Source organism: Martes martes (assembly GCF_963455335.1).
Source record: "Martes martes genome assembly, chromosome: 15".
NCBI classification, from domain to species: Eukaryota; Metazoa; Chordata; class Mammalia; order Carnivora; family Mustelidae; genus Martes; species Martes martes.
The window spans coordinates 68,976,583-68,992,310 of record NC_137903.1 but is presented as its reverse complement, the minus strand read 5'-3'; the positions used below and the strand labels follow the sequence as shown (position 1 = coordinate 68,992,310).

At 52.0% G+C, this 15,728-nt stretch overlaps 1 protein-coding gene across 1 annotated transcript in view; it reads right to left on the bottom strand.

The window, feature by feature from the left end:
- ADCY10 (adenylate cyclase 10) overlaps positions 1-13,166 on the bottom strand; it is a gene marked incomplete at its 5' end in the record, with an annotated part of 70,058 nt that extends 56,892 nt beyond the window's left edge. The window contains 8 exons of the mRNA XM_080824355.1: positions 1,458-1,649; positions 3,983-4,071; positions 7,997-8,093; positions 9,719-9,924; positions 10,825-10,968; positions 11,158-11,196; positions 12,270-12,374; positions 13,019-13,166. Of these exons, the coding sequence (XP_080680481.1) occupies positions 1,458-1,649; positions 3,983-4,071; positions 7,997-8,093; positions 9,719-9,924; positions 10,825-10,968; positions 11,158-11,196; positions 12,270-12,374; positions 13,019-13,166 (1,020 nt within the window). The remainder of the gene's footprint in view (positions 1-1,457; positions 1,650-3,982; positions 4,072-7,996; positions 8,094-9,718; positions 9,925-10,824; positions 10,969-11,157; positions 11,197-12,269; positions 12,375-13,018) is intronic.
- Between the last annotated feature and the right edge of the window lie 2,562 nt (positions 13,167-15,728).

Sequence of the window (15,728 nt, the reverse complement as noted above, 5' to 3'; positions counted from 1 at the left end):
TGTGTGCGTGCACGTGTGCATGTGTGTGCGTGTGCGTGCGCCTGCGTGTGCGCGTGCGCGTGTGTGCGCGCGCGTGTGTGTGCGTGCGTGTGCGCGCGCGCTCGTGTCTATAACTTCGTAAAGTACTTATGGCGCGTGCGCACTTCCGCAACCCTGACGTTCTGCTTGTAACCTCACGTGTCGCGCCACATACAGATGCGACATCAACCTGGTAGCGTCGCGCTGGGGGCTAGAACGTTCCTTCGGACGTTGTTAGTTCTCGGAGGGAGGAAGGCCGCGGCGGGGCGAGCGCTTCCCTGGCATGACCTTGCGGCTCCGAGCGGAGACTAAGCTCGGAAGCTCCGCGTCCTCAGCATCGGGCCCTGAAGAGTCTCCTCAGCCAGAGGCTGTTGTCCGTGAGGAAGGAGGGTCGAACCGAGGACAAGCGGCGGCCCGTCTCAGGCTGGGGTCTGGGCTCCCGCGGCGCGAGGGCGGCCGGGATCTCGCCACGCGGAGTCTGAGCCGGATCCTGGCCGGCGCGGCTCGGTCTCGGCGGGAGACGGGGCGCCCCGCTCCACGGCTGTGTGCGGGCTCGAGGGCCACCCTTTCTCCCAAAAGCCCCGTAAACGAAGGAGCGCGTGGGCGGCCATCGGGTGCCCTGCTCACGAGGTGCACACGTGCGTGCGCACACACTCACACGCACGCGCGCTCACACGCGCGCACACCCACGCGCGCCCGCGCACACCCACGCGCACACGCCCGCACACGCCCACAGGCGCGCGCTCACACACGCACACCCCCGCGCGCGCGCGCACACCCACCCCGCGCTCACACACGCCCCCACGCGCGCGCGCACATGCACACGCGCACGCACACACCCGCGCGCACACCCCGGGGACCGGGACCCGACGCTCAGCAGCGCTTCTGCGCCGACTCGTCGGTCACCGTCCTTCTCCCGCCCGGCTGGGAGCGGATCAAAAACACCCAGAAGCGGACAGAACAGAACAGAACACCCGGAAGCTAGAGGCGCCCCCCCCAGCCCCTGCCTCGCCCCCCCCCGCCCCCCGCACCCCGCACCCCGCGAAGCTGGAGGGAACCGCAGGCGCAGGCGCGGCGGTGCGGACGATGAGAACCGGGCTTCGGGGTGCGGCGGCTCCCGACGCCCTAAACCTCCGGCGGACGCGGCGCCGCAGGGCAGAGGCCGGAAGGCGGGCCGGGCGGGTCGGGGCGCGCCCGTGCCCGCTGGCGGACCTCACCTCGCCCGTCTGGGCCGCCGCCCCCGCCGCGGAGAGGAGCCCCGCGGGCGAACCGGGTCGGTGAGCAAAGCGCGCGCACAGCGCCCGGCACCCAGGGAGCGCGCGGCCGCGCGGGCTGTGTCCGGGTCACGACCCAGACGGCGCTTTGGGGCCAGAAGCGTCCCCTGCCTCTCCCCGGCCGAGGCGCAGCGCACCGGCCCGGCCCGCGCCGCCCACACCCACCTTGTCGAACATGAACACTTTGTTGATTTGGCCTCGGAAGACCCTGAGGACGGAGCTGATGTGCGCGCAGGCGTCCTGGATGGCCGAGCCGATGACCTCCGCCTTGTCTTGGTCCTTAAACACCAGGTTCACAAACACAATGGTCACCGGGCGCAGCTCGGACAAGTAGCCCCGGAGCTGCTTGTCGTCGATCTGGGGAGCAGAGAGCAGCCGTCGGCGCGCGTCCTCGGCACCGGGCTCTCCGTCCCAGACCCACCTCCACGGCGTCGTCCCTGCGGAGCCCCGCAAAGCCGCCCTTCTCGGCATCGCGAGGCGCCGCACGGCGGAGCCGGCCCACGGCGGAGGCGCCGGACGCGGAGCGCGCCGTCCGGTCTCTGCAGGGCGGCGGACACGCCGGCTCGTGCGCACCCCGCGCTTGTCCCCGGCGGCTCCCCGGCGCCAGGAGGAGCGTCCCGGCCACAGAGGAGGTGCTGCTCCTGGCGGCGCTCTCACGGTTTAGGGGTAAGAACAGCGCGGTCTGTCACCCAGCCTTAAATTTCCACAGCCTGGGACTGTCCAGGACACTCTCCCCTTCTATCCCACTTTATCTTCCAGTGAAATAAAATCGGATTATCCCCACTTCACTGGTTCGAGAACTGCGACATGAAGCAGCACTACAAGCTTCCCAGGGTCACAGGGAACCCAATCTCCAGGCTCCCGGCCCAATGCTCCGTGGACAACCCACACCTGCGCCCCTGGCCGGCTATTTCATCCCAGTGCCCTCTGCTCTCCACGCTCAGCCACAACAGGCCCGGGAAGGGAAAGAAGCGCATTCCCAAAGCGTGCCTGCTTATCATCATTCGTGAATTTTGTTAAATTAAGCGCATAGCAAACCAGTGGGGGAAAATCATTGCTTTTTCTCTCCAAATAGCACAAAACTGTCAAGAGTCGCCATTGACAAAAGAGGGAATTGCGTGTAGGGAACCCTGCAGTCATGCCTCCTAACTGGCTGGGACAGTCCTGGTTTTAGGTAATTTTATACTTTTCATAAAAGATGATTTAATAGGGGTACCTGGGGGGCTCAGTCAGTTAAGCCTCTGCCTTCAGTTCAGGTCATGATCTCAGGGTCCCGGGATCCAGCCCCGCATCGGGCTCTCTGCTCAGTGGGGAGCCTGCTGTCTCCCTCTCCCGACCCACCCACTCATGCCCTCTCTCTCTCTCAAATAAATGAATAAAATATTTTTTTAAAAGATGATTTCATAATGTCTAACAAATCAATGTGATAACTTTTCTTCAATAAATCACTAAATAAGAAATAAATATTAAATAAAGATTTAAAGATGAAATCTAGCAAAGAAATGAGTTCAAAATGATTCCATTGGACTGTGTGCACCTCTGAGGATCTCTGTGCTCTAGGTGCAGTCTTGGTTCTGTGGGGAAAGGCTGTCTTTGCCTGCTTTCAGCCCCCGGAGCTGTATCTTTTCAGCCAGTGCTTGTCATTCCTCCCCACAGCCTTCCTGCTGACTCGTGGAGTCTGTCTTTTACCCTGTTCCTGGAAGCCTTGCTCTCCGCTGGTTGCGGCCAACAAAGCGTGGCGTGTCCTCTCTCCTGGAGGCAGGGAGAGAGGGTTTTCCGGGGCTTCACAAACCTCAGGAGCCCCACAGTGGCAGGTACGGGAGGCAGGACTTTTAAATTGGGCTGAAGGCGGAGGGTGAGTTTGGCTACCACTTCCCACTGGGAAGGCAACCATCCACTGTGCGGGCTTGTCGAAGAGTTCCTCCACGACACAACTGCATTTTGATGGAATTAGGGGTTAAAACATGCATGTATCAGGAAGGTGTACAGCCTGTGCAAAAAAATGTAGGATTCGGACAGAATAAGGTTCAAATCCTAGCTATGTCTTTTACTTTAATAATCTCGGGAAAGTTCCTGGTATCCTCCTGGGTCTTGGTTTTCTCACATATGAATGGGGATAAAGCTCTCCAGCAAGGACTGTGAAGGATCAATACGTGAGAGCAGAACGCCCGGCCTATGCTGAGTGCTGAGGGTGACATGAATCAATACGTTTAAGGAACCCTAGATCTAAGCGAATAAAAAGGGAAAATTTTAGGGGGTGGAGGTAGTTCTGGGCTTTGTAATTATCTGTATTGTTAACTCCCAAAGCTCAAGATAAGGCGAACCAGTGACTTAGAGAAACAGTGTAGCAATGCTAATTCATTTGAGTTCTTCCCACTAAGTGCTTAGACAAAGGGTGACCACATGTTCTTGTTTGCTCGGGGAAAAAAAGTTCCCATTTGCCCAGTTGTATAAAATGCACAGTCCTGGTTTATGTCTGTAGTCAGAGTGTAATTATGAATAATGCCTCCTTTAACTCTTAAAAATATCCTGATTTGAAGAACAAATTTTGTAATCTCCTACACATGGAGAACGTCAGCCCCATCTTCTTTTAGTTCAGTGAAACATTTTACTGGCTACTGGTTTTCTCGATCTTTCCCGATGTCCAAGATCCCTGATAATAAAAGCCAATGAATCAAATGTGCAGATACCTGCTTCAATATGCTTTCCATCACATACTTTTGTAGGGACATCTCCAGCTCAGGGTCGGACTCCAGCATGCACGCAAGCCTCAGGAGGTCTAAGAGAGCAGGAGGAGGGGCGGGATCAGAAAAGCAAGCGTGGTTCTGAGAGCTAGAGACAGGAGTCTCCCTGTCCCCGTTCCCTTGGGTGGTGGTCTCCACAGTCCAGTCAGGGGACTCTGGGACACCTCATGGCCAAAGAGAACCAGAGGAAGTCCAATGAGAGATTCTTTGAAGTTGCAGGTTCCCCAGAATTCTGTCACATGGAGCTCTAAACCCTGTTATACTTGTCATGATGCTTTGGAATGTGGGGATACCTCTACTTCCAGACCTGAGCTAAAGCCATGGCCACAGAGATGCGGATGGACAGAGGAGGAGGAGGACAATGAGAAGGAAGACAGACAGAAGGGGCTGACAGAGGAGAGAGAGCAGCGCAGGTAAGATTCAGGGGACTTCTGATCTCTGGGCTTCTCACTCTCGGTTTGATAGCAACTCGTTGTGTGAATCTGGACAAGTCACCTCACTGCCCTGGTGGCCCCCCCATTTCCTCATCTGGAAAAATGGAGGTTGATGGTTTCATATTCAAGAATAGACTAATAGGCGGTGGTAGGAATGAGCGCAAAGAAATAAAAAAATAAGGGAGGAAAAGGTGGCAAAAAGTTTCCAGCACGTAATAGAACAGCACGTAAAAAAAATGAGATGAAAAATAAGAATAAAGTCTGAAAAGGATATAAATTTAGAAGAAAATTCCAGTTAACCCATTTATTGAATATATCCCAAGCCTACTGTATTCAAAATACCATGCTAGGCACTACGTGGGAATAAAAAAGTAATGGGGAAGCTTGGACAGTTTCCTGGAGGCACTTCCTCACCGGGCTTCCAAACATTATATGCGTGGAAAAGCCACACAGAGAAAGAAAAGCTCAAATAGATCGTAGAGAGGAAGAAGTGGTCAGTGTGAGGTGGCCTCATCAGGGACAGGTTCACAGGAGAACTAGAGAATTTTACTGTATCTTGAAGGACTTCTGGTATCTTTCTAGAAGGACTCAGGAGGGCATGCCTAGCAGAAGGGTGGTGTCAGTGAGTCAAGAATGAGCACAGTGCTTTAAAGGACTGGTGAAGATTCTAGCCTGGCTGGAATCCCCTGGGAGTACTGGAGATTAAGAAATGATAATGGGGACGTCGGCTGGGTAAGAGCCCTACTCTTGGTTTCTGCTCAGGTCATGATCTCATGGGTTGTGAGATCAAGCCCTGTGCAGGGCTCTGTGCTCAGCAGGGAGTGGGCTTAAAGAGTCTCTCCCTCTGCCCCTCCTCCCACCTCTCTCTCAAATAAATAAAAAATTTTTTATTTTTTAATTTTTAACTTTAATTTTTATTTTTTAAAGATTTAACTAATTTATTTATTTGACAGACAGAGATCACAAGTAGGCAGAGAGGCAGGCAGAGAGAGGAGGAAGCAGGCTCCCCACTGAGCAGAGAGCCCGATGCGGGGCTCGATCCCAGGACCTGGGATCGTGACCTGAGCTGAAGGCAGAGGCTTTAACCCACTGAGCCACCCAGTTGCCCCTAAATAAATCTTTAAAAAACAGGAAGAAGAAATTATATGGACCAGACTATGGAGAGAGACAAGGGAGCAGGAGTTGTTATGAAGGTCTAGGTTAGGGGCACCTGGGTGGCTCAGGATGTGGTCTCAGGATGGGGCTGGTTGTGCTGAAAAACGCCAAGTGCGTGAGGAGAGGGTTGGGGCTTCAAGCCATGTGCTACGAGCCTGACCTCCAACCTCTGACGAGGGCCGGGAGCATGAAGAGTGAGTCTCATCACATGGCCAATGAGTCAATCAGTTACGTCTACTTAGCCAAACCCCAATAAAAACTGAGCCCCCCCAAAGCCAGGGTGGACTGGTTGTGGTTGGCAATCACACAGCGACGTGCAGGAAGGGTGATGTGCCCCGAGGACACAGAAGTTCACGTCTGGGACTTTCCAGATTTTACCCTAAGTGTCTCTTGATTTGGCTGGTCCTGATTTGTATCCTTTCTAATAAAACTAAGATCATGAACTTAGCCGTTCCATAAGATCGATGAGTCATTCTAGTGAATTATTGGGAGCACTGGGGGAACCCCTACATTTATAGATAGTTGGTCGGAAGTACAAGTGGCCCGGGGGTCCCAGAGCTTGCTGCTGGTGTTCGAAGTGGCGGGGGAGGGGGGAGGGGGCTTGGAGAGAGCTTAACCTGTGAAATCTGTGCTAACTCCAGGTGCTGAACATCAGAATTGTATCGTGATGCTGTAGCGCCCAAAATGAAGCCCGAAGAGGCCCCGTACTGAAGGCACCAGTAAGACCTAGGAGACGGGATCAGGTAGAGCGAGCTCAAGGGGTGTCCGCTGGGTCTGCTCTATCTCTGGAGCTCTTGGGTTCTTGGCCTTTCTCGGTCAATTCTGCAACAGTTTCCGTCCTGCCCAACCTCCTGCCCCGTTACATACTACAGCTTAGTAAAAGTATTATCTACTCTTCGTCATGTTCACAATATCTAAGACCCGTACGTAGACGGCATGGAAGAAGGATGAGTCAGAGATGCTCCTCAAGTTCCAGTGTGGAGAGAGACTATGGGAGAAGGACAAGGAGCTCAGAGCTTAGACAGGGTCGAAATCCATTCTTAGGCCCAAGCCTGTGGTGCTACGTCAGCAGACCAAAACTTCGGGAACTGTCACGTCCCTGGCAATGCCCCACTTGACGGGAAATGCGGTATACCTAGCCAGCCAATCCCCAAATGCCAAGCCAGCCGCCTGCTTCTCAGCCCAGACAAGGTTGACCGTGTGGCCCCAAGCAGCTGGATATTTTCTGTTTGTTGCTTCCTTGTTCTTTATTGCCCGTCTTATAAAAGCTGCCTTCTGCCCCATTTTGCAGGTCTCCTAAAGAAGGATTTGAGTTTGTTTTGTGTCACCTAGATTGTCTTTAATCATTTTTTAACTAACATGTTAATGTTGGAGTACCTGTTTGGCATTCAGTAGAGATGACCCATGGCAGTTTTTTTGAGTCTAGAAATCAGATAAAAGCCTGGGCTGGATTCTGGCAGTTAGGGCTGGATCTTATGTGAGGCAAGCAACTAGCAAGACCACGAGTAGTGCCTCCTTAAATTTCGCTCCCAAGGCTTCTCCCTTCCTCACCCTAGGCTCAGTCTGCTGGGAGTCCTAGGAACGATGAGCGTGAATGAGTAGAATGGATCTCCAAGAGGTCAATAGGAAAGACTAGAGGGTCAAGGACAGAGCCCTAGAATAACCAACATTTAAAAAACGGGAAGGAAACGAAGCAAGGGCAGTGGAAACAGGTGGCTTAAGGTGTAAAAGCAAAACTGAGAAAGAATATTCATGAACCTAAGGAAGGAGGAGAAGCTTGTGTCCATAAGAAGAGAGTAGTCTAAGGCCAACCAGCTAGGATGAGGCCTGAAGAGATGTTACCTGCTTTGGAAAGTTGATGGTCGTTGGTGGCCTTGACCTCAACAGTCTCAGTAGACGGGAGAAGGGGCTAGAAGCTAGACGTCAGGGGCTCTAGATGCTAGAGTAGGTGAACACATGCTCCCTGAGGCACATGCAATTTTCTTGCAAGTTTCCCGGGTGAATAAATAAATGAGAAGATAGAAGGAGGCATAGACATACAGATTACTCTTTTGAGAACTTCGGTGGTGAAAATTAGGAGGGAAAAGTAGGGTTCACAGAGGTGTTATTTTTCCTTTCATCATGGGGCAGACCTGCACATGTTTAGAAGATGAGGGGAAGAGTCATTGCCAGAGCAGAGGAGGAGGGCCTGAGGAGGGTGCTTGGAATCAGTGTCCTGAGGAATGGGAAGGAATGGGAAGGAGGTCCCTCTTGTGTGCTCCTGAGAACCAGGAGCCGTACTGAGAGCCGGTTATACTAGAGCCCTGGGTGTTGGTAAGCCCCTATTGACCACTGGTAAAGGCAAAGGCTCTTGTCCATGGAGTGTACTTACTTTTGTGGTCCCCAGAAGGGTAATAATTCATGAAAGTCATACACTTTGTGAAAAATTCATCAAAATTAAAAGTAGAAGGTGGTTTTAAGAAATTAACCTAAATAAAGAAAAAAAAGAGAAGATTTTGGTTATCCCGACAGTTGTCTGGTCCTTTGAATAGAATTTCTCAGCAGAAAGGGGAGGGAGTGTGCTTTTGAATGTCCAGGACAGGGTAAACAGAGACTGGCATACCGAGACAACCACGATTTTTCATTTGGATGTGATTACATTAAAAATATTTCTGATTATTTCATAAGATCTCAAACTTCAGTGTGTACACACAAGGTCACACCAGGGGCTCACCTGCATACTTTTCCACTCTTACAACTTTCTTCTTTCTTTCCTTCATAACATTTCAATGTCAATGAAACCTGGTTAAACCATCTATCCTGTCTTTCTTATATCATAAGGATAAAGGGACAAAGGGGGCCGATGCCCACAAAAGTGGTAGGAGCATCCCCAGCATGGGAACCCCATGCCGTGGTACCTTGAGAATGACACAACCTCGGCTCTGTGGTGTTCTTGCCGCCCAGCCCAGGTGAGTAACCTTAGTCCAGTAACGAGAAAGGATCAGGCAAAACCAAATGGAGGGACTTTCATCAAGATGGTCAATGCTCTTACTAAAAGTATTGAGGTCAAATAAGACAAGGAGAAACCGAAGAATGGCCATCGATTGCAGGAGACTAAAAACAACGCCAAAATGCAGTGCGCGATCGGGGATAGAGTGCTGGAACGTTCCCCCGAGAGCCTCCCGTAGGAAACTAGTGAGGTCCACGGGAGGCCTTTCATCGGGCAACGGTCGTGCTGCTGTCGGTTTTCTGGCCTCGACCACTGCACTCTGGTTATGGAAGATGTTAACATCTGGGGAAGCTGAGTGAGGGACATATGGAAACTCTATTAATGCTGAACTTTTCTGTGAGTCTAAAGGTAATGAAAATTCAAACAGTTTCTGAAGGTACAAGGAATGACTGAAGAAGTCAGGGAACGGCCTCGATCGCCAACAGGTCACGCGGCCCGCGTGCAGGCGGAGGGCGGGCGGGTAGGGGGTGCACACCGATGCCCGATGTGGGGGAGCCTCCCGCCTGCACCGGCGGCCACCCCGATATCTCCACCTCCTGGGGGCCTCGCGGTCCGCGCCGGTTCAGCCGGGGGCACGGCCCCGCTCGCCGCCGCACGCGCCCGAGTCCAGTTCTCTGACGGGCCGCACCCCTCGGCCGGGCCTCTCGTAGGCCCGTGTCTGCTGCTGGGCAGGGCTGTGGGAAAAGCCTCTTCCCGCACTGGATGGCCGCCCCCACTCCCCCCGTCCTCACGCACAGTGATCCCCTCCCCGAGTCGGGACAGTGTTGAGTCGCCAAAGCGCCGGCCAGTGGCGGCCCTCAAACGACAGCCCCGTGCTCCTAGGGAACGAGCAAGAGACCCGTCCTCCTCCTTCCCCGGGGCCCGAGCTGCGCCGCAGGCCTCCGTGCCCGAAGTCCACCTCCTCAGGGAGCAGAGAAGCCTAATCTCTTCCTCTTGAACGCCCGGCCGTGGCTCCCGGACGAGAGCCTGTAAGTCTCGCTCAGGCCGGCCCGTCCGAGTCTCCGGCCCGGGAGTCTCGCCGGACCCGCCTTCCCAGCGGCTTCCTGACGGGGGGCCCTGGCACAGACCGACAGAACTTTCTGGAAGCGGCCGCATCGCACCTACCTTAACAGCTCTCTGATCCGGGATCCTCTCGATTTCGATCATGCTGCGGTTGCAGAGCTGCCAGCAGTTGGGTGACAGGATGACATCGTTCATCTGCGCCATGTTCTGTGCAAGGCGCACGTCATCCACCGCCTGCCCGATCACCAGGAAATAGTTGCGTCTCTCGTCTCCGAAGACCAGCATGGTGATGTGGCCGGCGGCCAGGGCTGGCGAGGGGCAAGCACAAGAAGTTTCTGGGTCAGTCCCCGGCACAGTCCGCGTCTTCGTGTCACTGCGCTACCTCAGAGCAAATGCAGTTTCTGGGGCGCGACGGGGGTGTCAGAGGCTGCGTCTGCCGGCCCAGACCTTCCAGAACTCTTCCTCCCGAGCTAGAAACTCAGCTACTGGTTTTCACCTTCCTGTGACGTCTCTCGCTCTAGATGGCCCTTTCAGTCCCCCAAGTTATTTTATCCCTTTTTCAGTTTATTTGTACTGAAGAGCAACAGAGAACAACTTTAGTGATTCCTTTTGCAGAGGGTCTGCACGACCCTCTGACCGAGGCTTTGACTAAAAAGAAACCCTTGGGGTTGAATTCGAGGCACCAGCCGGAGGGGAAAAGGTTGGGGGAAAGGAGCAGGTATTTTGACAGTCCGGGGCCCGCCCCGACAACGTGCCCTCTGATCGTTTTCCAGCCGAGAGCCGGAGCTTTTGGTACCAGAGCGACAGGAGACAGAACGCTGCAGACACACGTGCGCGACGCTCTGTGTGAGGCTGAGGGGAGCCACGGTTCTGTCAGCGACAGTAACGGCACAACAGAAGAACACAGGTTAGTTCGCGGGGTGCCGAGCACGGGCCAGGGGCTACCCTCAGTGCTCACGCTCACGTGCTTGGAGGAGCCCGCGAGGGGGCTTTAGGGTTAGCCCAAGTTCGTCAGGGTTCCCGCAAGGCCCAGCCGTTAGGGGAGGGAGCCACAGCCCCTGGTGAGCCTAATTCCAGAGTCCAAGACGTGACGGGTGGGCTGAGCCGCTACGGCCCGCTACGTTCTGGGTTTCCTCTCGGGGAGAGAGGCCTCGGGCGTGGGGAGCGGCTTCCAGAAGGCGGGGGCGTCTCTCCGCTCTCAGGCTCACCGATCTTGACGCGGACGTCCAGGCCTTCCTCGGACTCCTGCGTCTCAAACAGCCCGTGGATCTCCAGGCTGCACTTGATCACCACCGTGATGATGTTCTCCAGCTGCCTCCGCTCCACCTTCCACAAGGCCAGCAGCGCGTCACCTTGAAGGGACGGACGCACCCGAAGGCTTCTGAGCTGCCCTGGGGATCCGTTGTCTGAAATCTCTACGGACGCTCACTCCGCAAACCCGCCTCCAGCCAGCCTCTGCCTTCTCCGAGGCGCCGCCTCCGTCACAGCACAGGCACCCCCGACGCTCCTCCCTCCCCCCCACCTCAGCGAGCCCCCCATACCTGCAAATTTTAAGATGTCTCCTCCAAAAATTAACACTTCTGAGAAAAGAAGAAAATAAGGTAAATTAAACTCCAATTTCTTAATCTTCATCCATGGAATAGAAATTCAGTCAAGAGATCAATTTGGAGAGCAAACTTATCCTCGAGAAGCGTCACACAAGTCACTCACACCCACTGAGCGTGACAGAGCGCAGTGCACGGCACTAGCTGGCGTGCGTGCTCTGTTCCCGTGAATGGAAGAGACGGGAGAGAAGGTGGGATTTCTGGTGAGGCCTGCGACAGCCACCTGCGCCCACGACAACGGGATGCTCTTGACTGATCAATACAGTCATCAGTAGTCACCGGCTGGGGCATGAGTGGCATGGGTGAGTGGACGAGGGGCGATTGCACAGAAGTGAGAATCAGGACCCTGGGAGACCACGACGACGGTCAGCTTGGGTTTTATTACCAACTTCTCTTGCGTTTAGGCTTTACGGCTGAAGTGGGCATTTTTTGCTCTTACTTATGCATCCTTACGTATTTGTTGAGCCCTGTTGTGCTGAGTGGGACACAAACAGGAATTAGATACAGTTTCTGCTTTTAAGGGGCATTAACTTGGGTCTGGCGTGTGATGTTAGCCCGATGAAAGACTAGACCCTGAGTTTACCTTAACGGAGCAAATATTTTTCTTCATGAATAGTTCAAATTAACATTACAAACAAGATGGTAGGCGGAGGTTGAAAAGTCAGTTGTGCTTCTGAGTTCGTCATTAGAAGACAGAGCGCTAATGAGTTAGTAAAACTCACTTGTCTACTCATACAGCATTCTCGTCATGACGCCATCTGGGTTATGGCGACGCTTGCTTTTTCGAGTCACTGAATATAACTGAAGATCTTTAAAGGGAACCTCAGAGTCAGGCTTTCAACTGGTGCAAACACTCTCTCCCTTAAATAGTCTGCGTTAGTGAGGTGCGATTACATTCCTTCACTCGCGCTGTATTGTATTTCAAGAAAGACTGGTTTCTTACACATTTCACGAGGAAAACAAAGATCACATTCTATCAGGCGATAACCAAAAAGTACAGGAAGACGGTCAAGGAGACATATTCAAGTCGGAAGCCCAGGGGCACTCACTCTCCACTATTGCGCTGATGTAGTGGTTGAGGATCTCCACCAGCTGCTCGGCCCCTCGATCCATGTACATGGCCGTGCTGAACTTCTCAGTCATGGCGGTGAACCCTGTAACAAACATCCGCCTCATTTCCTCGGCCACTTGGAGGAACAGCTGGGGAGAGAGGGAGCCACTGGAGAGCACTGAGCCCTAGCTTAGAAGAACGGGCACGGTTTCTTCTCCACGGTCTTCAGCTGGTCCAGGGCAACCACGGAGCCTCCCATCTACGCTTATGATTTTAGGGGTCAGGGAAAGAGGCCCGCTACCTCTGCCCTCCAGATTTCCTCACCCTGTACGGGGATGGTTGAAGTTCCTTTAACTGGTATAGAACTTCCATTCCATGGTGGTGAAAACACACAAAACGGAAACATGTCTGAAGAGGTGACAAGTTTACTGCTAAGATGTAAACAACACCTGCGGGGGGGCAGGTGTGTCTGGGATGTGCGTGGGGCTTGGGAGCTGGACTCGGTGAAACTGGGCAGGGATATGGAGCCTGAAGTTCCAGGCCTGGGACTGGGGCATCTTAACGGTTTGCCCATGACTGGACATGCTGGGGGAGGGAAGACAAAAGGGCCAGTACACAGGCCATCCCCCCTCCCTCCTGTCTTCTCCACGGGAATACCTCCTGCGACAGTTGGAAACTCAAAGAAGGCACCCCACCGTGCAGGCGAGCCCTGTGTCTTCACCCACATCAGAGTCCCTCTGTGCTTGCCTGAAATATCAACAAACATCAGGACTCCATCAAAATAATCCACAGAGGGTCGCTCCGCAGAGAAGTCTCCGTAGACGATGAGGTCCGGCAAGTGAGCCGCTATCCGGACGATGGCTCGGTCCTGCGATTCTTCTCTTCTGGAACTCATGTTCAGGGCAAATGTTCAGGAATTTGTGGTCACAGCAAAGCGTCCTCAAATAGACCTTCTACAAAGAAAAGCTGGGAGTGGAGGGGCACTAGTCACTCAGTCTGTACTCCTTGGGCTTCTGTCCTCAGGGCTCATCCTCCTCTCTCCCTTTCAGTCTTCATCCCCTCTTTCTCATTTTCGAAAATTAAAAAAGAGAAGTGCAGATGTGGGTTTACGTGGGTGAATATTTATGTAAAGGTGAGAAGCAAAGCAACTTATCACATACTAGCAAGTAAGTGTATATTAAGGGATAGTCTTGAACTACAAGAGGGAATGAATTCAAAGGGATAAGTGTGCATAAGGCTTTAAACTGAAAGTTAAAAGGCAAATGTTGAAATTTTAATCTACTGCCCAGTTAGTTCTAAGAAAAACCAGAATTTCCTAAGGCCTTCTTTTAAGCTCTTGGGGTCAATTAAATGTTCATGCCTGAATGTTGTAAAAAATCATGCTCTATCCCCGTGAACAGAAATGGCATACCCAACATTTTCAGAGCAATTCAAGTTCCTGGAAGAAGTGATACAGATCTTCTTTTTTTAAAGATTGTATTTATTTATTTGACAGAGATCACAAGTAGGCAGAGAGGCAGGCGGGGGGGGGGGGAAGCAGACTCCCTGCTGAGCAGAGAGCCCGATGCGGGGCTCGATCCCAGGACCCTGGGATCATGACCTGAGCCAAAGGCAGAGGCTGAACCCACTGAGCCACCCAGGCACCTCAGTGATAGAGATCTTAAGAGTGTTAAAAGAAAAAGAAAAAAAAAAAAAAAAAAGGAACTGTTCCTGATTGTCAGGAAGGAACTGGTTGGTAATTTCAACCAGACACAGGTCATACTGGGGTATGTGAGAGCATTGGAAGGAAAAAGTGAGATAGATAACATGTATCATAGACTTAAGAAAAACATTTAAGAAAAATAAAGGGAAACTAGTATATTTAGCAAAGTCTAAAATGTAGAGAAACCTCTAAAATTGAGTACTAAATATTAAGTATTGATTAACCTTTGAAAGGAAAAGCCCTGGCAAACTCAAATATTAAGAAGTGAATAAAAGATAGAGAAATGTGTACCAAAGGTTTAAAAAAAAAGGGGGGGCAGCATTTAAAAATTCAATAAAAACCGCAGCATGTCTAGGAACAGCTAATAGAGAACACGCAAATCCAATAAATAATTGCAGGTCGCGCATTCGGTACGTGTCATGTGAACTTACGGGGGGCACAGACGATCGAACCCCCAGAATGAGCTGGGACTCAGGGAAAACGCAGAAGTTGAGAGAACGTAGAGCGCGTTTTAGGCTTTATTAAAAGCAAGGAAATTATTACAAGAGGAATAAGGACAAAATTTCTGCTGTCTTCACTGTGGAGAATTGAAAAGCACAACAAAGATTGCTGAGAAAGAACTGAACTCCAAGCTAAGAAGGTAGTAATAAAGCACCCAGTCACGTCAAATAAACCCGAGTAGCCGGCCCCGGGGAACCTATGCACACAGACACGAAGGACGGACCGATGTAATCTTGAGAACGAGAGAGGAAAACTGGAGATGGTCACTTTCTTTTCTGCATTTCCAGAGATGGGGCTACAGAGCACACAGACTGGCAAATACAATGTATCCGTCAGCGGAAGCTGGGTTTGCTCCATTAACAAATACTCCAAAATGACAGTGGCTTGAAATAACAAAGGCCTATTTTCTGTTCATTTCTCCCTTGTCTGTTGTAGGTCGTCTGAGGCTCTGCTCTGTTACTGCCTTCACTCTGGGATCCAGGCTGGGACCTTCGGGCCAGCAAGGCGAGGATTTGCTGGGGCAGACTCATTCTTAACGTGTCCTCTCGGAAGCGACATATTCTCTTCCACTCACAGGACATTGGCCAAAGAAAATTATGTGAGCATGATTTCCTGTAAGTGTGAAAGTGCAATTCTACGGTGTGCAGTGGGAGACAGAGCGGTAATATTTGTAATAATTCAGATATGTGAGCACTTAGATCAGCAAGAAGTGGTTGAAAGGAACCAGACTCACAGCTACGAGCAAAGTTATCTCCTTTTTTGAAGAGTTATTAAACTTTTACATCAAGAGAATACTGTAGATAAAGCATATCTCAACTTTAACAAGGCATTTAGCCAATTTCTCACATCCTTGTGGGTAAGATACGAAAGTTTAGGTGATAAAAACATAGTTATCTGTTAACGTAGTCAACAATCCTACCTAAGGGCTATTGATTCATGTTCTATAGTCCACTCGGAAGGAAGCCTCCTCCGGAGGTCTTAAAGATACAAATTGAGAAAAAGCCAATGTCCCGAATACAGAATCAGGATCTTAAAAAGATTTTATTTATTTATCTGACAGAGAGAGAGAGAGAGAGAGCGCACAAGCAAGGGGAGTGGCAGGCGGAAGGAGGTGGAGAAGCAGGCTCTCCGCTCAGCAGGGACCTTGATGTGGGCCTTGATCCCAGGACTCTGGGATCCTGACCTGAGCCGAGGGCAGACGTTTAACCAACTGAGACACCCAGGCGCCCCAAGATCTTAAAATATCTTAATTGA